This window comes from Rana temporaria, chromosome 10, assembly GCF_905171775.1.
Source record: "Rana temporaria chromosome 10, aRanTem1.1, whole genome shotgun sequence".
NCBI lineage: Eukaryota > Metazoa > Chordata > Amphibia > Anura > Ranidae > Rana > Rana temporaria.
Genome location: NC_053498.1, coordinates 69,593,193 through 69,614,271, shown reverse-complemented (window position 1 = coordinate 69,614,271; position 21,079 = coordinate 69,593,193). Strand labels below are relative to the sequence as shown.

At 43.7% G+C, this 21,079-nt stretch overlaps 1 protein-coding gene across 2 annotated transcripts in view; it reads right to left on the bottom strand.

Annotated features, from left to right (window-relative positions):
* Positions 1-6,088: 6,088 nt before the first annotated feature.
* SIK2 (salt inducible kinase 2) overlaps positions 6,089-21,079 on the bottom strand; it is a 265,141-nt gene continuing 250,150 nt past the window's right edge. The window contains exons 12-15 of one of the 2 annotated variants that reach the window (XM_040325400.1): positions 20,765-20,922; positions 17,958-18,071; positions 15,331-15,422; positions 6,089-7,986 (exon numbers count right to left, since the gene is read on the bottom strand). In XM_040325400.1, coding sequence (XP_040181334.1) covers positions 7,428-7,986; positions 15,331-15,422; positions 17,958-18,071; positions 20,765-20,922 — 923 coding nt within the window. In that variant the 3' untranslated portion in view covers positions 6,089-7,427. The remainder of the gene's footprint in view (positions 7,987-15,330; positions 15,423-17,957; positions 18,072-20,764; positions 20,923-21,079) is intronic. The other variant, XM_040325401.1, reaches the window with a different exon arrangement.

Sequence of the window (21,079 nt, the reverse complement as noted above, 5' to 3'; positions counted from 1 at the left end):
TGGCAGAATACGTCTCCCATCGAGTTTCTTGCTGAATTCTGCATTGAAAACTGGTCGTGTGTACGCGGCCTAAGTTTGTGTAAGCAGCTTCCATTCTGCACACTGACAAATTGTGCAACAGGGTCATCATTCATAGAACATCTTGTATTATTTTCAATGAATAAGCTGTTCCGATTGGAAGAGGTGGCAAGGAGGTGGTGATGTCATCTCCAACTCATCCAATCAGAGATAGCCTTAAAGTTATTGAGAAAAATAAATAAAAAAAGGCGGTCTATGAATGGTGGTGGTGCCAAGTGAGCGACCTTCTGTGGTCAGTGTGCAGAGGGGAAGCCGCTCACACAGAAGATGTTCAGAATCTGGAAGATCATGGCCATCACTGTAGTAGGGCCAACTACTACAGATATTGTAAGATTTCCCAGCAGTCCATCAGGTATGAGATATGGATACTTGCATTGTGCTAAGCTAAACTAATGTAAGTATACAAGACAGAAAATTCATGTAGCTCAGCTTTAATGAGCAGCCACAGGCAATTATAAGTTTGCTGCTTTTTTTTTTTTTTATTACTGCTTTCAGAATATTACAGCTAGTTGTAGACTGAAAATAAAAGTTCCTTTTTATCACCAGGAAATTATGAAAAAAGTGTGTAGAAATTGTATATGTCACTATCAATTTTTAAACAAGAGTGGAATTACCCTTAGGCCTCGTACACACGACCGAACATGTTTGCTGAAACTGGTCCGCGGACCAGTTTCCGCGGATATGTTCGGTCGTCTGTACAGCCGACCGGACCGGATTCCCGGCCGAGCGGACAGGTTTCCAGCGGACAAATGTTTCTTAGCATGCTAAGAAACATGTTCGCTGGAAGCCTGTCCGTCGGACATGTTCGGTCGTCTGTATGACTCACCGGACATGTCCGCTCGGCTGAAAGCCCTCACATGCGTCAAAGTGATTCAACGCATGCGTGGAAGCATTGACCTTCCAGGGTCACGCACGTCGCCGCGTCATCGTCGCGGCCACGTCACCGTGTATCCTGTCCGCGGGGAATTTGGTCTGATGGTGTGTACAGCCATCAGACCAAATGATCCCAGCGGACATGTCTGATGAAAACGGTCCGCGGACCGTTTTCATCGGACAGGTCCCGTCGTGTGTACAAGGCCTTAAAGGAGGAAAGTGTTTATTTTGGTTGCATTGGATACTGTATCATTACTCTTTGCATGTTGTCAAATAAGATCTTAAATGTTTACAGCCTAACCTGGTCAAAGGTATGTTCTTTTAGTGATAAACTATAGACACAGGACATTATTTAAGTTTTATCATGGTTCACAAACTATTCATCTATAACAGTTATAGACGATTTTGTGAATATTACAAAGTACCACCAACATTTTTTATTGTTCCTGTATGTGAACTTTATAACAGCAGCCAGTTTTATGTAAGATCAAACCCAGTATCACGCTCTGTAATATACATGTTGACTTCAACAGGGAAAAATGCAACATTTGAAACGTATATAAGAAAACTTTTAAAGGATATGTGCATGGGTGTCCGCAGAACTTTTTTCAATGAGGGCATCATTTTAAGGTCACCCATGCTCTGCCCCTTTGCGACAATGTCATTATCATGGTCAGAGACTGCATACGTAGTACAGGAGATGGTCAGAGACTGTGGACAAGATACAAGAGATGGCCAGAGACTGTGGACAAGATACAAGAGATGGCCAGAGACTGTGGACAAGATACAAGAGATGGCCAGAGACTTCCGGACACTTCCGGAAATGAGTTAGTAGGGTGTCCTTTATTTCATTCCGGGACACTATTTTCCCTGGAATGAAGGTGCCTGGGATCAGGGACATACATGTGAATTGCTGGGCAGCGTGGCTCTCTGGTGGCGCTGGGCAGCGTGGCTCTATCTCTCTGAATTCTGCCCAGCACACTACTCGCTCTTTGTCCTGTAGCACTCACTCCCTCAGGCTGAAGTCTCTCTCGATCGAGCTGTAGCCTCCACCTTGCGGAAAACGGGGCGGCTAATCTTTGGGACTACATGTCCTATGATGCTCCCTTCTCCTATTCTTCTTTGATTGGCCCTCCGTTGTGGCCAATGGCTAAGGAAGAAAGAGGGCATAAAGCTTGGGTGGGGAACCTCGTGAGAGCGCAAGCGCTTCTCCCTGACAGAAGGGGGGCCGAGCAGGGGAAAACTCTGACAGCCGCAGCTCACCTTTCCGCTGTCACAGCGCCGCCAAGTCCTCTGCTGGACTGGGCGGGGGAGAGAGCCTGCAGTCACACTACGTTGATATTGAGGGGGAACTTGACAGTAACTTGATGGCGTCATCCCCACAGCGACGCCACTGTGCTGAATGTAACAGTGCTGATCTGATCCCTGATTCGGGGGGGGGGGGGCACTTGACCCCCTTTGCGGACGCCCATGGTTATGTGCAACTTCAAAGAAAGGAAAAACATTTACAATAGGTAGCCTGTATGGGATATTTGCGGCCTTTACAGATCCTATGTTGCTTATGTTACCAATTGTAAGGACGCTGATGCTGGTTCATAGCATACAATAGCGAGCACAATGCAAAGTCATTTTCTGCCATCCTCGAGCTTTGTACCTAAGAATTTGATCAGGAGGATTTGTACATGCGCTAGACAATGGAGCACTTTTGCATTTTACAAATTAGGGCCTTATACTAGTATATTGTTTTTTAAAATAATTTATTATGTTCTGGATTAAAACATGTTGATTTTTTTTAGTTTAATTTGGCAAATATGAAATATTGCATATGAATATTTTGTACTTATTTATCCCAGCTGGTAGGTGGAACACATACAGCTGACAGAGCAGAGACTCCTGGTCATCCCCTCACTGATCTTTATGGATGCATACAGACTTTCAGTTAGAGAGAGACAGTATAAAAGTAAACAGCTAATGCTGTGTTCTCTCTTTAGAAAACGCATTGTGCTCTGTGGTTCAGTATTATTGGTGTATTCTGTAAATGTTTATTTGTAAATATTTTATATAAATAGTAACAAAGATAATATAAAACATCAGTTTGGAAATGCATTAAAAACAAAATAATTGAAACAATTTTAGTTTGCTTTTTTAACAACATCGTAAAGGCTGTCTTTTTTTTATTATTAATTAAAGATGCATTTATCCTTTAAAAAAGGAACTCCAACTGAATTAGATTTTTTTTCTTTTTGAGAGAACTGGATCAGGACTTGATCCCACAAGGGTTGTAGACTGCTGTCAGGGACCCATATGGGTGGTTATGACTAAGGCCTTATAGGCTGAAACGGGTGTCAACCATAATTTTTAAGAGCAACGACCGGAGTGTGGATCATCTTTTCTTCATTACTCTACTCAGCCAGCGACTGTGGATCGCGCTCCCAGGAACCTTGCTTTCTATGGGATGTATGGGTATCAGCACTGACTTTTTTGTTAATATTCCAGATAATCTATTTAGCAGCAGTGGGCCAAATATTCGATCATGCAGCCTAGCAGACTCTATTGGACTATAGGAAGAGAACTTGCAGACAGACTTCTACAAGTAGCTGAGCTCTCTGGTTTTCGTGGTTGGATCACAGTAAACACTGAAATATTGGCAAACATCTGATGCCTACATGTACAGTATTTAAATAGAACCTGTTAAGACAAATATATGAAAAGTCACCACTGAGGACTCTTAAAGAATGTAAAGGGTGTATGTTGTGGATGTGTGATCCTGATTATAACTTCACTACTAAATCTTTCAGAGAGGTATGAAAATCCTTCCAATGTGTTTGTTTCAGGTCAATCATAGTAACTAGGCTACAAAGAGGGAGTCATAATCACATTTCTATAGCCAGAGTGTTAAAAATACGAATCATTAATGGGCAGATCCTGATTTAAATCGAAGTGATTTTGGTATTAAATACACTGAATTTTTTTGAGCGTTCATGCAGACAAAATACAAACTCCAGGCATACAAATACAGCATCTATTGCAGTGGTTCTCAACCTTCTAGTGCCGTGACCCCTTGATAACATTTCCCAAGTTGTGGGGACCCCTAACAGTAAAATTGTTTTGTAGCGTGTGTTGTCGGCACCCATTTAGCTCTCCCTGAGTCCCTTCCACTTATACAGTATTAAATCCCATTATGCTACATTTTAGGATGTACCACTTTTTCTCTTTGTTCTCCTTTCTTTCCCTTTTATCTCTCTATCCTAATTTTTTTTTTCCCATCACTCTCTCTGTCTTTCTTGTTGTTTAATGGCAACTATAATCACAGGTAGTGTTACTCACTGTGTCTCGACTTTGTGGTGTCTCGCAGCAGTGTCACCTATGCTGAAATCAGGAGATAGGGTCTCCTCCAGCCCCTCCCACTTCATTCTTTACCAGTCAGCTGACCTCTAGTCTCTGCCCCACAGCCATACCGTGAACTGAGTGGGTGGCTGTGAAGAGGCGAAGTGGGTGAAGTGGGCGGCCGCAGGCTACAGATACAGCCCTGCTGGGCGGCTGCACAAAGGCTAGGAGAGCGGTGCGGGCTTTAGGAACAGCCCAGGATTTGGTGACCCCTGGCATATCGTCATTTGACCCCCAAGGGGGTCCCGACCCCCAGGTTGAGAACCACTGATCTATTGTATGCCATCATCATACGACAGCGGCTTCTGACCTCACCTCCACATAATTTACCAAGGTCTAGTCAATCAAAGCACATTCAGATCTTTTGCAGGTGGACCATGTGTGCACATAGGTTAAATACAGACTGGATGTCGTGGCTTATTCTACTTTCTCATGAGCATCTTTACAGTGTCCGTTACAAACACAAGTTCACAAAAACCTGAAAAACGCACATCATATTGATTTTACAGGTAATGCTACTGTAGCAAATGACATTGTTTTGGGAATTGATATTTTATTAAAAAAATGATAACTCCAGATTGCAGATGTCAAAGTAATTTCATGTATAAAGTACTTAACCTAAAAGGCTTCCATTTGTACCTTCCATTATTATACCTATCATAGGGCTGCCCATAGTAGCACTGACGATGGAGATGAGGACAATATGAGCAGGTGCATTGCTTACAGATTTGTTGCACACCCCTTATACAGTATGTCAAAGCTCCCCCAATTGTACTGGAGGGTGACTTGCAATGACCCTTATCATGGACAACTGCACTGTTGTCAATGTAATTTTACATTCAGTTGCTCAGAAAAAAGCTCAGAAAAATTGCACATTCTGGACTGCAGACTCTCAGAGGAGCTTCTTCCAAAATCAATAGTACATGTAAGAGAGGGTGCTATATAATGCTGGATTTTTGAAACCAGAGAATAACCTGCATGTACTTTGCCTGAACTTTTATTTAAAGCGGGGGTTCACCCTAAAATTTTTTTTTTTCTAGCATGCCATCAAGCATACTAGCGCGAGCTACAGTATGCCTTTATTTATTTTTTTGGGCGCCGTACTCACAGTTTAATCGCGTAGTGGGCGTTCCTATGCAGAGGGAAGATGGATGACGGCTGGCTATAGTGCGTCACGCCTCCCGAAAATAGCCGAAATAGGACTTGGCTCTTCACGGCGCCAGCTCCTAGTCTGTGCGCAGGCGCCATATAGCGCCGTGAAGAGCCGAGACCTACTCCAGCTATTTTCGGGAAGCGTGACGCGCCATAGCCGGCCGGCAATCATCTTCCCTCTGCATAGGAACGCCCATTCCCCGCAGGGAGTCTGAAACTTCACTACACGATTAAACTGTGAGTACGGCGCCAACAAAAATAAATAAAGGCATACTGTAGCTCACGCTAGTCTGCTGGATTTAATGGTAGAAACTTGTTATTTAGGGTGAACTACCGCTTTAATTAGAATTTTCTGCTTTGACCTTTGGCCAGTTTATATTAGTGTTAAAGGCTGCTAATAATATGTTGTGTCAATCTAATGTACATTATTTATTACTACTGGCTTCTCATCTTTCCACATAATGTTTTCTCAAATAATGGAACATTCCGTTACACTATGGCTATAATAACTCTTGAGTCTGCAGAAAGTGCAACACGTGAAAGAGTAACTGATGGATATACTGAATTTCTAGCCCTAGCCAGGGTAAGCTGTAAAAAAAAAAAAAAAAACTACTACTCCCATGTGACATACAGTATCTGCTTTTAGGGTAAAATACTCCATCACTTCATTATTTTCATGAAACATCAATAGCCATAGCTAATATCAACAGTTCATGACATTAAATAGAATTAAATATTGCTATAATACTTTTTAAAAACGTTTTTCTACACATGAGCAATCAAAAACATTAATTAAACTCTTTTGCATTCCACACAGTGGAACAGACATACATATACACAAACTCTGAATCGACTTTGGATGTAGCATTGATATAAATGGGGTATGGTCTAATTTAGTTTTTTTCTTCAAAAAAGAAAAAGTATACTCTGTTATGAAAAAGAACCCATAAAGGCACAAAACTACCACACATTACACAGTTTATAGCTCATTTTGTGTTTTCCTGACTAAAATCTAAAGGATTTACCAAATGTACAAAGCTTTGTCAACAAACAGCAACATATAGCATTACTGTGACCTGAAAACACAGTCAAGATTATTATTTCTTCATCTAGTTAAAAACGGACAGTTCTGTAACAATTGTGTTTTCTCTCGTAACCTGTTTTTTGTCTCTGGAAGAGAAGCATCGGCACATAGTCCGCAACACTTAATGACAGTTCATTCCATTCTGCCACCAAAATGGCTCCCTTAGAACATTGTCCATGTAAAATGAGAAGCTTAATTCCTCTTTATAGTCAATACTGGACCTTCAACAATGTGAGTTCTCCAAAAAAAATGTTTTATTATGTCATCATACCAAACCACATTAATGAATATCACTTCAACAAAAGTCAACTCCAAAACAGTAGTGTTGAATCCATTAAAACAGAATGATATTTTAGCTTCTCAGTAAAAAAAGAAAAAGAAAAGGTGCTTGTTGCCTATCTCAGTAGCTTAGTTTATAAGGTTTCCAAAAATCCACTGTAATAGATGTACTAGATTTTAAGGATTAGTTCACTCTACAAAGTTTCCTTGAGAAAAAAAAAACTATATTGCTTTTAATGGGGCTTTGTCTTACGAAAGCTCCATATTGTTGATCCTCAGCGGACCACCATACTGAGCTAAAAGATGAAATTGGTGCTTTTTTCCCAAAAGAAAGTCCAGTGTTTTCTTCTCCAGAAGATTCACATAACTCCTAGTCACTTATCTCCAAGGTTCTTGGGCCGGTGACCTGAAAATCCAACAATACAAGTCAGGACTGCAAGGTGGACTACACAACAGAAGTCATACCAAAGAGATCCTTACTTGAGTTGGACTGAAAAAAACAAACAGTTAAACTGTCTTCTTCTACATGTTTCACCTTACTACCATGTTTCTGATGGAATAGTTTGAGAATTAGTTAGTTGACCAAGACATAACCACCATGTTGAGAGTCAACAGTTTCCATCATCTCACAGTCAAAGGGTTCGTTGAGGGTTAAGGTTTCATAGGATGACTGAGGATCATGTCCTGTTGGGCTGCCCTGGTTTTCATCTAATGCCATATTGCCTTGCTGTGCTGAAGTAATTGAATACTGGCATTGGTTAGTATATTCTGGTTCTTGTCTTGACACTGGTGGTAATTCACAGGTCTGATAACCATACTGTAAGATTGGCTGCTGTATGTGGATCTGTGTTATCACCTGCTGCTGGTTGGGCTGTATAATGTGTTGCATCTGCTGGGATTGCAGCTTGTGATACTGACTTAAGAATGGATCATACTGAATTTCATCAGAGGCTGGCTCCAACACGGGACTCAGTGGCTGAGAAAAGCTGAACTGGTTCTGCTGCGCCGTTTCTTGGTGCGACAATGGGAGTTGTTGTCCTTGCATTGGATAGGTGTTTTCCGCTATCTGCATCTGGTTAAAGTAAGCCTGTAGCTGTGGCTGCTTCTGGAGGAACATGCGCTTCTGGTGTAGCCTGTTGGATATAAAGCAATATTAATAGTAAAATATTTGATAACATGTATATTTATATAACAAAATTAAGAAAGTAGTAAATTCTGTTAAAACATTTGTTAATCGTCGATGTAGCGAAGAAATTAAAAGAACAAAAACAAATTCAAATCTTGATGGTTTGGCCCACATACAAATGCATAGTAAATTTCAGTAGAATAGTTAAAAAATTTTTTGAAGTGTAAGATACCATAAAAGCAATCTAATCAAAGAAATTAATAAAGTTATATGAAACAATGATCACAGTATCTGGAAAGAAAACATTAACGATGATATACGTCGGCAGAATGGCAAGGCTGGACACATGGACTTATATATATACGTCCCCTTTAAGAACTCGGTCCGAAGCTCCACGGGAACCGATCGCCGTGGGTGTCCCGCGATCGGGTCACAGGAGCTGAAGAACGGGGAGAGGTGTGTGTAAACAAACCTTCCCTTTTCTTCTCTGTGGCAATGTCAGTGATCGTCTGTTCCCTGATATAAGGAACGACGATCACTGATGTCACACGTCCAGCCCCGCCCCCCTACAGTTAGAAACACACATGAGGTCACACTTAACCCCTATAGCCCCCCCTAGTGGTTAACCCCTTCACTGCAATTGTAATTTTCACAGTAATCAGTGCATTTTTATAGCACTTTTCGCTGTGAAAATAACTATGGTCCCAAAAATGTGTTAAAAGTGTCTGATGTGTCTGCCACGAAAAAAATCGCTGATCGCTGCCATTAGTAGTAAAAAAATTATTATTAATAAAAATGCCATAAAACGATCCCTTATTTTGTAAACGCTATAAATTTTGTGCAAACCAATCGATAAAATAAAAAGGTAGAAGAATACGTATCGGCCTAAACTGAGGAAAACATTTTTTTTTTTTATCTTATTTGGGGATATTTATTATAGCAAAAAGTAAAGAAATATTGATTTTTTTTCAAAATTGTCACTCTGTTTTTGTTTATAGCGCAAAAAAATAAAAAACGCAGAGGTGATCAAATACCACCAAAAGAAAGCTCTATTTGTGGAAAAAAAAAGGACACCAATTTTGTTTGGGAGCCACGTCGCACGACCGCGCAATTGTCAGTTAAAGCGACGCAGTGCTGAATTGCAAAAAGAGGCAAGGTCCTTAACCTGCATATTGGTCCGGGTCTTAAGTGGTTAAAATCAGGATGTGTGTGAAGGAGGAAGGTTTTTCTTTGTATAATTTCCATCAGACTGTACAATTATCATATTTATTGGCATATAACGCGCACCTTAATTTTAAGAGGGACGTCTCAGGGAATTTTTTTTTTTAAATAAAGAACTTTGAAGCAAAATAAGGATCAGTGCCCATCAATGCAGCATTATCAGTGCCAATCTGCAGCCTCACCATAGCCCATTAATGAAGCATGATCAGTGCCTATCTGCAGCCTCACCATTGCCCATCTTTGCATCCTGATCAGTGCCCATCTTTAAAGCCTCACCATTTCTCTTCATTTCAGGCTGATCAGTGCCCATCTGCAGCCTCATCATTGCCCATAATTGCAGCCTCACCAGTGCTCATCTGCAGCCTTGTATTCCCATCAGTGCAACCTTCTCAGTGCCCATCTGTAGCCTTGCCATTGCCCATCATCGCAGCCTGATCAGTGCCCATCTGCAGCCTCACCATTGCCCATCATTGCAGCCTGCTCAGTGCCCATCTGCAACCTCACAAGTGCCCATTAATGCAGCCTGTTCAGCTCCGGCTTAGACAGACCTGGATCTCCTGTGTACTTGGCTCGCATTCATGCCCAATCCCGCCTCCTAGCCTGGCTCCTATGATGGACATAACACCAGTCCAATGCCAGGACATGTGACGTCAATGCTAGGAGCCGTCCAGGAGGTGGGATTGGGCATGACAGCGAGCCGAGTGCACAGGAGATCCGGCTCTGTCTAATATGGCAGCGCTCGCCCCCTCTTTTCCCCTTCGACACAGCCTATATTGACGTATAACACGCACCCATGGTTTGCCCCCTATTTTCAGGGGATAAAAGTGCATGTTATATGCCGATAAATACAGTATTTAATGGTATGTGTGTTGCAACATAGTAAGTAAACTAGAATACTGAACACACTCAGTGGAGTCTTAACTGGCTGCACACTTGTAGCCGGATTCAGGTAGAGCGGCGTATGTTTAAGCGGGCGTAGCGCATCTCATATGCGCTACGCCGACGTACAGTAGGTGTTTGTGATATTGTGTTTTTAGCACGACAGCATCGCGCTGATTCTCGGCGACATGGTGCCGAGATCTCGCCGACATCTCACACTCACTGGAATAGTGACAGCACATCCCAGCAAGCGCGTCATAGAAGCGACGGGAGATCCGACTTGGATTCCCGCCAATTCTACACGTGTGCGGCGTTTGTTATGAATCCTAAGGGGGAAGTCCCCGCCGGATTTTAAATAAAAATCCGGCATGGGTTCCCCCCTCAGGAGCATACCGGGCCCTTAGGTCTGTTATGGGTTGTAAAGAGAGCCCCCCTACGCCGAAAAAAACGGCGTAGGAGGTCCCCCTACAATCCATACCAGACCCGTATCCAAAGCACGCTACCCGGCCGGCCAGGAAGGGAGTGGGGACGAGCGAGCGCCCCCCCCCACCTCCTGAGCCGTACCAGGCTGCATGCCCTCAACATGGGGGGTTGGGGGGCTCTGGGGCAGGGGGGCGCACTGCGGCCCCCCACCTCAGAGCACCCTGTCCCCATGTTGATGAGGACAGGGCCCCTTCCCGACAACCCTGGCCGTTGGTTGTCGGGGTATGCGGGCGGGAGGCTTATCAGAATCTGGGAGCCCACTTTAATAAGGGGGCCCCCAGATACCGGCCCCCCACCCTAAGTGAATGGATATGGGGTACATCGTACCCCTAACCATTCACCTGTAGGAAAAATGTCAAAGTTAATAAATACACCACACAAGGGTTTTTAAAATAATTTATTTTTCTGCTCCGGAGGCTCCCCCTGTCTTCTTTATTAGCTCTTTTACCAGGGGGAGCTTCTTCTTTGACGTCTTCGGGTGGGTGGGGGCCGCCGTCTGGTTCTCTTCCACCGCCGGGGGGGGGGGGTCGCTTTTAAAAAAGCCCCCACCCCCCGGCAGGTTTCCTCCGGCGTCTTCGGCGGGGGGGCTTCTTCTTCCGCTATCCGGGGGGTCTTCTCAACTCTCCGGGGGTCTCCTTCTATGTTCGCCGCTCTCCGCTGTTGACTCGGCGCACCCTGGTTCTTCCTCTCGCTGTCCGGTGACTTCTTCTTCTTCCGTGCTGTGCGTCTTCTTCTCCTTCCGTGCTGTGAGTTCTTCTTCCGTGCTGTGACGTCATGTTCTTCACTTCTCTTCTTCTCCCGATGTTGACACGTCGCCTTTCCTCGCTGCAATGACAGGTGCGCGGCTTGCATCGGACCTATATAGACCTCACAATCCCATCATGCTCTGGTACCTACCCATGTGATACCTACCCACGTGGGTAGGTATCACATGGGTAGGTACAGAGCATGATGGGACTGTGAGGCCTATATAGGTCCGATGCAACCTGCGCACACGTCATTTCAGCGAGAAGAGCCGGCGTGTCAACATCTGGAGAAGAGAAGAAGATGACGTCACAGCCCGGAAGAAGAAGAATACGTCACAGCACGGAAGAAGAAGATAGACGTTCAGCGCTGAAGGAGAAGGCACCGGACAGCTGGAGGAAGAACCGGGGTGCGCCGAGTCAACAGCGGAGAGCGGCGAACATAGCAGAAGACCCCCGGAGAGTGAAGAAGACCCCCCGGATAGCCGAAGAAGACCCCCCCGGATAGCAGAAGAAGAAGCACACCACCCCCCGCCGAAGACGTCGGAGGAAACCCGCCGAGGAGTGGGCGCTTTTATAAAAGCGACCCCCCCCGGCGGTGGAAGAGAACCGGACGTCGGCGAAGAGCGGCCCCCACCCGAAGACATCAAAGAAGAAGCCCCCCTGGTAAACAGAGCTAAAGAAGACAGGGGGCGGCCTCCGGAGCAGACTAATAAATTATTTTAAAAACTCTTGTGTTGTGTTTATTGACTTTAACATTTTTCCTCCAGGTGAATGGGTAGGGGTACGATGTACCCCATATCCATTCACTTAGGGTGGGGCGGCCGGTATCTGGGGGCCCCCTTATTAAAGGGGGCTCCCAGATTCCGATAAGCCTCCCGCCCGCATACCCCGACAACCAACGGCCAGGGTCGTCGGGAAGGGGCCCTGTCCTCATCAACATGGGGACAGGGTGCTCTGGGGTGGGGGGGCCCCCGCAGTGCGCCCCCCTGCCCCAGAGCACCCAACCCCCCCATGTTGAGGGCATGCAGCCTGGTACGGCTCAGGAGGGGGGGGGGGGCGCTCGCTTGTCCCCACTCCTTTCCTGGCCGGCCGGGTAGCGTGCTTTGGATACGGGTCTGGTATGGATTGTAGGGGGACCCCCTACGCCGTTTTTTCGGCGTAGGGGGGCTCTCCTTACAACCCATAACAGACCTAAGGGCCCGGTATGCTCCTGAGGGGGGAACTACGGCCGTTGGTTGTCGGGGAACTACTGGCTCCCGCGATGGGGCTCGTAGGTGCTCAATCTCGCCGAGAAAGGGAGCGAAATTGACACAATATCGCGTGCACCTACTGTAACATAGAGAGGCAAGTACAGTATTCACAAAGCACTTGCTCCCTAAGTTACGGCCGCGTAATTCAAAGTAGGCTGGTAGTGGCCGTGTTGTATTGTAATGAATCGTGACCCCATGTGAATGCATGGCCGAACGAACGGCGCATGCGCGCGCATGCTCAGAATCACGTCGCAAATACTCCCTACGATACGACGTCACAATGCGTACGACGTGAAACCTCACTTACGCCCAGCCCCATTCACGTACGACTTACGTAAACAACGTCAAATCCGACGGCACTTCCGACGTCCATACCCTAAACGACTTAGACCAGCTTTTTGGTGGTTTAACTTTACGCCGGAAAAATGCCTTACGTAAACGACGTAGATTACAGCGACGGGCGCAAGTACTTTCGTGAATCGGCGTATCTAGCTCATTTACATATTCAACGTGTAAATCCACATACACGCCCCTATCGGCCAGCGTAAATATGCACATAAGATACGACGGCGTAGGAGACTTATGTCGGCCGTATCTTAGCAACAGTGAGGCGTATCTCATTTTAAGAATGCGCGCAAAGGTACGACATCGCTCATTCGGACATATTACGCCGTCGTAAATCTACGTGAATCTGGCTATTGGAGTTTTAACTGAAAAATTTACCAATAATATAGTGTGAGGCCTACCTAAAAAAAATCCCTGCAAAGCATATCTAATCTATCGAATCTGGTAAAGCCTCACAGTACGCAGCTGTGTGTAAATTCTGATGCTCATATATATGAAAAGTCTGCTTACATAAGTTTACTTAATGCTTACTCAAACATAAAGGTAATGCATGCTACCAGTTTAAGAAACAAAACCCAACGTGTGTCTGTTTGCAGGCTACATTTGTCAGTTCATATTCAAGTACATGTATTGCTCAATAGGCGATAACTATTATCCTCATCAGTGTAGCCAGGTGCTTGGCTAGAGAGACAGAGAGCATTTTAGGACACTGTGCCTCTGTTCTCTCTGTGCTCCCCATAGACTTAAAGCGGTTGTAAACCGCATAAACTTTTTTTTTTTTTCCCCCAAACCTGCAATGCAAAAGGCATAATAGGCTAGTATGCACCGCATACTAGCCTATTATGAAATACTTACCTCGGAACGAGGTGTGTACCACTTACCTGGTCCACGCCGAGCAGGATGTCATCTTGCTCCGGCGTGTCTTCCGGGTATCGCCGCTCCAGCGCTGTGATTGGCTGAAGCGGCGATGACGTCACTCCCGCGCGTGCGCGCGGGAGATTTAAAATCGGCAGGGTCCGGCGATGCCGGTCCTTCAGCCGTGGAGTCCCCCCTGCGCATGCGCCGCCCGCATTGCGGGGGTAATATCTCCTAAACCGTGCAGGTTTAGGAGATATTCTCCTTACCTACAGGTAAGCCTTGTTGTAGGCTTACCTGTAGGTAAAAGTCCAAATAGTGGGTTTACAACCACTTTAAGTTAAATGTGTTAACACTACCTCACCTCCATCCACCAGTGGAGCTGACCAGCAGAAGGAGCTCAAGAGACTTGATGGTTGGCAGCATTGAATCATGGAAGATGAAGTTTGGGAAATAAATTTTACTATGGACGCTTGGAATACAATTCCCAATGCGAGCCTAGCATAATGAAAGAGCTGTATTTTCTTAGGCTGAATAACAAGGAATCTCCTCTTTGATGTGAGGAGACCGAGGAATGCCCATCAATTTGCTATAAGCCTGCAAGCTGTGTGCTGAGGACCAGAATCTTTACAGAAAAATCCAGAAGTGAGCTGATATCTGAGCAGCGCGACCCCTGTCGCTGTATCATTCGGACTAGTGAGAACCTGCTCGACTAGCAGAGACCGAGAACATAGGGACTGGTCATCTAACTAGCGGCAATATTTACTGCATGCAGACTTAATTGGGACTATACTCATGTGCACCACCGTGAAGACTGGGCCCTGACACTAGCTGGCTGAAAGACTAGGGCTAAAGGATACTCATTGCCACTTCACAAGAACTTTGCCTGTTGTCCATAGTAAGAGGTATCTCTTTAGGGAGTCTTAAATTGCATCACTGACATTCATAGTATAGAGTGCACTATATATGGATATAGGCTACTGATTACAGAAGCATTATCGCAGTATTGAGTATTAATGCTGTTACGGATTTCTAAAACCATCACTTAATGCTGATTTTGTAGACTGCCATGTTTACTTTAATTCAGCTGCATATGACTCCATTCTATGCTGCTATAGCCTAGTGTACATATTGTCTAGTGAACTGTGATTGACCTAATCCTTTACATACACATTTATGTGCATACTGCTATTTACAGCAACCCATGGCAATTTATTGGGTTCATGTACCACTAACCAGCTCGATGTTTGCTTTTTGATACGAACCTTAGTTGGGTGCAAGGTATTTATATTGGTGCTCCTAATAGCATTGCATAATATGGTTTAGCTTTGTTTAGTAAGCTAGGGTGGGCTGAGTAGTGTAGTTTTTTAGTAACTGCCCTTTATGTTCTTTACTTATAACTGCATACACACCTCTTCAATGGTGACAATAGCGCTTTATGTCATAGTATAATGTTAATACCGATTGAGAATACACTGTACAGCACCAAAGACAACCCAGCACTGCAGAAGAACATCCTGTATACTACAAGGCAGACCTGGACAAGTGGTAATGCCTGGCACTGAGGTTCACCTGTGTTCCTGAAGCTGCTGCTCCAAACTTCTGGGTGTTTCCTTGCAATACAGTTGACAGCTGTTCTGTGTTTTCACCAGCAGATTCCCTTGCTGAAATAGAATAGAGAAAGACTGCATAAGAACAAGGAGCATTGACCGACAGTGACGGCACAATATGAAAATTAAAGGTCAGTATGAACGCCTGATCACGTCCACCAGGAAACAAATCAATGCAGGTTTTAATTAATAAAACACTCTTAGCAATCACTGTAACACTCATTCTAGGGCACTAAGCTGAGAACCAGGAAGCCTGCATTCCTGTCACTTAACACAAGTACTTTCTGCAACAGTTTCCAAAAAGGTCCTAATCTTTGGATACTCATACACTCATGGTGAGCTAGTGCGATTTCTATATTACTCAGATAGTGAAAGGAATTTACTCAGGAAAAAATACAAGGAAAAAAAGCTTTAGTGTTTTTAGTTTTTTTTATCAGTGCTACTAAAGCAATTGGTACATATTTGTTTTATATGTCTGCCTCATGAACAAACAATTAACAACTTCATGTGACTTTATAGAAACCAAATGCAAAAGGCTCATTTGGTTTCAGAAGAGCTCATCGGTATCTTTACAAAGACTAATGCCCCGTACACACGTGCGGGATTTCCGACGGAAAAAGTTCCCAATGGAAATCCCGAGGGGAAAGCCAAGAACCTGCTCGGTCAGTCTTTCCCCCTACACACAGCCAGTTTTCCCAACAGGAAAACTGCGATGGAGCTTTGGCCGGCAAAACTGCCAAAAAACGCTGGGCAAAAATTTCTCTTTTTTTGTCTGGCGGTTTTTGGGCAGTTTTCCCATCGGAAAAACTGCGAGGAGCAAACACACGGCCGGGATTCCCGGCCAAAAGCTCTCCTTACAGTTTTCCAGTCGGGAAAACTGATCGTGGGTACGAGGCATAATAGTGAACCCGAAATGAACATAAAGATATAAAAGTAAAACGTCTGTGGTTCATAGGAACCAGATTTCAGGCAGAGTTTAGGATCCCACAATGCAAAACTAAAATAGGAAAAACAGAAGCGCACATCTATGGGTACACAGAATATAGATGTGGGCGATCCATTTGATATATTTCGCCACAAAATGAAATGTGTGTGTATTATATAAATATATATTTATTTTCATCCTCAAATGTGAATGTTTTATCTCTAAAAAAGAAAAGGAGCACCATTCTTAAGCAATATTGCATCTGCTATTTCAATAAATAATCTATTCACTGAGCTAGTTGTGCCTTTTGTTATCTGGTCCTGATATACATTATTTATGCTCGTCAGCCTTTGTGGTTTTCTCCTTCAGCATAAACTTGTTTAAATTCACTAAAACCACTTCCCAGTTGCCAGATAACCTGCACCTTATTGAGGTCAGCAACTCACTTCCAGCTGCCCATACATGCCCTATAGACCATATGCTTCCATAGCTTAGTAAGATTTGCAAATATTTTTACAAACATACACAACTGAGGCCTCGTACACATGACCGAGTTTCTTGGCAAAAACCAGCAAGAAACTTGCTGGGATTTTTTTTTTGCCGAGGAAACCGGTCGTGTGTACATTTTCCGACGAGGAAACTGTCGAGGATCCCGTCGAGCCAAAAAGAGAGCATGTCTTCTTTTTCCTCGACGGGAATGGAGAAACTTGCCTTGTCGAGTTCCTCGACAGCCTAACAAGGAACTCGACGAGGAAAACTATGTGTTTCGCCCGTCGAGTTCCTCTGTCGTGTGTACGATGATTGAGACTTTTTTACTCAAAATTTAAAACAGGTTTCCCAGGTTCCCCTTGCTGGCCAGAAGGACCGATTACCATGGATTCAGGTCTACGGCAGCATCTCCTTTTAGTATTCAGTTCATTTTAGCAGTGATCATCACAGATAACGGCTTAGGCCCCATGCACACGAGACGCTGGTAAACTCGAGTTCAGAGGCATTTGGGCATTTTTTTTCAACTGCCCCTGAACACATTTAATGTTATCCTATGTGTTCATGCACACATTCACGTTTTTTTTGCGTTTTAAAGCAGTTGGGTTTAGGCTCGTTTTTTCAGACGCAAAATTTTGGGTTCAGACGCAAACGTTTTTGCGTTTCAAAGCTTTGGGAGGGTCTACAATGTCTTTGTTATGAACACCGATAGCCGCAAACGTGGCAAAACGCGGCAAAACGCAGCGGAATTTGCGGCAAAAACGGGCGTTTTTTGCCTTTGAAAACTTGAGTTTACATGTGTTTGCATTTGCTTCTCGTGTGCATGGGGCCTAAGACTTCAAACAGTTCTCTGTTCTCCTGTCAATGTTTGTAAAGGTTTGTAAAGGCATTAAGAACATAAGATCTGGCCGGTTTTAGCTTTAACCCTGCAGACACCTACTAGTGAACAGATATTGGGAGAAGAATCGACCGGACAGGCAATTATCTGTGAATCCATGTTTAAAGACCTTTCACAAGAAACCTTTTTGGAGGTCGGACATCCCTGCTACTTCTGGTGTCTATGGTCAGGTTAAAGGCTCTGTGAGAAGGTGTATGACATTTTTTTTCTTAAAAAAATTATATCTTTAATACATTATGTATGTTAACAATAGATCCATATTGTATGACAACCTCCATACCTGAAGCCTGTGCTGTAAATACTGTGTCTCCAGACTCTGCCGCCTAGATAGTAGCTGTGGCTGCATACCATTGGGGAATGCAGGCATATTTGGAAGTTGTGTGGACAAATCCTGCTGTAAGAAAAAAAATGAAGATCAGGCAAATTTTTTAACATTAAAGTTTATTGCTTTAATAACACTATACTGTTAATATTAATTTTTTAATAGTCTACAACAGTGAGAAAGAGGCAGCCCAACCAAAAGTGATACAGACCAATAAGCTTAGTTTTATCATTGTCATAGGATCCTAAATCTGCTGATGCCCAAACTGGAATCTGCAAAAAAGGTACTCCCATTGCTGTGATGTGATGTGTTCTAAATAATGTTTAACACATTTAAAATATAATGGAACAAATGGGACCCCTATGATAGCTTTGTTTAGGCCTGATAGCTTTAAAGTGGAAGTAAACTCCTGAATTCGATTTTTGCCTACAGCTAAATTTATAATATAGTTTACCTGTAAAATTAATATCTCCTAAACTTGCACTGTTTAGGAGTTATTCCAGTGAGCAAAAGATGGTGACATCATTGGCACATGCACTCTGCAGGAATGGCATAGCCATCCAAAGCTCTGCAACGCAGCCATGACTTGTATGCATGACGTCATCCCGGCTTGGCCATTCAAGCAGCTGCAGCCTGCAAACCCGAAAAGAAGTCCGGGTGAGGATGGGCTGGAGGACTTGTTTCAAGCTAGGTCATTCTTAATGGGCTAGTATGCATATTAGCCCTATATATATGCCTTTACCCGGCAGGGATTACATTTTTTTTAAAGTTTAAAATATCTTTAAATGCATCTAAAACTAAAATCAACATTTTAATATGTTGCTTTTTACCAGTCCTTAGATGTGGTGGCTGCATCGGTTTTCTTTTTTTGGCTAAGAACATTTCTGCAAGTACAGAAAATATCTGTTAGAAATGCAGGCCCAGATTCTTAGAGGAGATACGACGGCGTATCTCCAGATACGCCGTCGTATCTCTGCGTCCGGCCGGTCGTATCTATGCGCCTGATTCTTAGAATCCGTTACGCATAGATATCTGTTAGATCGAACAGGCGTAAGTCTCTTACAGCGTCGGATCGTAACTGCATTTTTACGCTGGCCGCTAGGTGGCGCTTCCGTCGAATTCCGCGTTGAGTATGCAAATTAGGTAGATACGCGAATTCCCAAACGTACGCCCGGCCGACGCAGTAAAGTTACGCCATTTACGTTAGGTTTTTCCCGGCGTATAGTTGCCCCTGCTATATGAGGCATAAGTGCGGCGTACCAATGTTAAGTATGGCCGTTGTTCCCGCGTCGAAATTTGAAAAAGTTACGTTGTTTGCGTAAGTCGTCCGTGAATGGGGCTGGACGTCATTTACGCTCACGTCGAAACCAATGATGTCCTTGCGGCGTACTTTGGAGCAATGCACACTGGGAAATTCCACGGACGGCGCATGCGCCGTTCGGGGAAAAACGTCAATCACGTCGGGTCACAGTACATTTACATAAAACACGCCCCCCTTGATCCAAATTTGAATTAGGCGGGCTTACGCCGGCCGATATACGCTATGCCGCCGCAACTTACGGAGCAAGTGCTTTGAGAATACAGCACTTGCCCGTCTAAGTTGCGGTGGCGTAATGTAAATCGGATACGTTACACCGCCGCAGAGATACGCCGCTGGACGAGAATCTGGCCCGCAGTGTCCTTGTCACTTACCCAGAGTTGAACAGAACGTAAAAGTAATGTTATCTTTGTTCTGTAAACTATTAATTCTAATACCCCCAATGTAATAGAGATGAACAAAGGCAGACAGATTTGAAGTTCAGCCAAGGTGATAGCCATGGCTCTTGCCATGATTAAAGTGCAGGAACCTCACCTAAGAACTGGTAAGCTTCAATAAATAATTTTTTGGTTTCCAGGTTTAGATGCACTTAAAAACATAATTAGAGATTTAGTTTTCCTGATTCTTCCAAAACATGCAAGCAAATATATATTTTTTAAGTTTACAATGTTTTTGCACTTGGCACTTATATTTTGATGATTTCTACTGCATAGGGTGAGGAAAAATCGCTCCTAACTACGTATTTACTATCATACAAGGAACTTTCCTTTTCCTATTACAAGTATCCCTTTAGAAAAAAAATTAATACTGCGTTTCCCCGAAAATAAGCCCGGGTCTTATATTAATTTTGGCAACAAAAGACACAGTAGAGCTTATTTTCAGGGTAGGTCTTACCATGTAATGTGGTGTCTTCTCTCCCCCTCTCCCTCCCTGCCTGTCAGGAATCCCAAGTGTGAACTGAGTTAAAATGCTTGTAAAATGCTATAATCCACTGTGCGTTTCTGTAATATAATTGTGCCAAATACATTTGTTATAGCGCCGCTCTGCGCTTCTGTTACCCGCCGGAGCTCTCTAACCCGCAATTATATTACAGAAACACACACATTGTACATTATATACTACTGTAATAGAGTGGATTATAGGATTTTACAAACATTTTTATATTCTTATATTGCAGCCCTCCTGGAAAATAACGCTAGGTCTTATTTTCAGGGTAGGCCTTATTTTTGGGGAAACAGGGTATAGATAACTCAACACCCTGTTGGTTAATTAAAGAGAAAACACCCACTATCCAATGAGGGGACTAAAGCCGAAGCATAATCCAAAAGGACAGATATTATTTCTAAGATAAAAGTAAACAAAAAAATACAAGATGACCTTAATGATTTTTCTTTCCCAACAGTAATCTACTTATTCTAATCTTTTTATAACAAGGCTTACATTATACCTGTGGGTTATTGAGATCTTGGAGGTATTGAGGTGTACTGATGGCATTTGGATCTTCGGTGGGTCCAATCTGTTCGTATAGCATCTGAATCTTATTAAGCTCTAGGATACCCTTGGTTCTTGCTAAATTCTGAAGGTGCTGACGAAATGCCACAATTCCTAAATTTTTATAAATAAACAAAAAAACTTAAGTAAAAAAACATTTGATAAAAAAAGAAAAAAAAAAACAATATCCTACAGCAACCAATCAAAAAAGACCTTGTAACTGAGCTCACCACAGTGATCTGAATTATGACTGGTTGTCAGTGTACTGCAC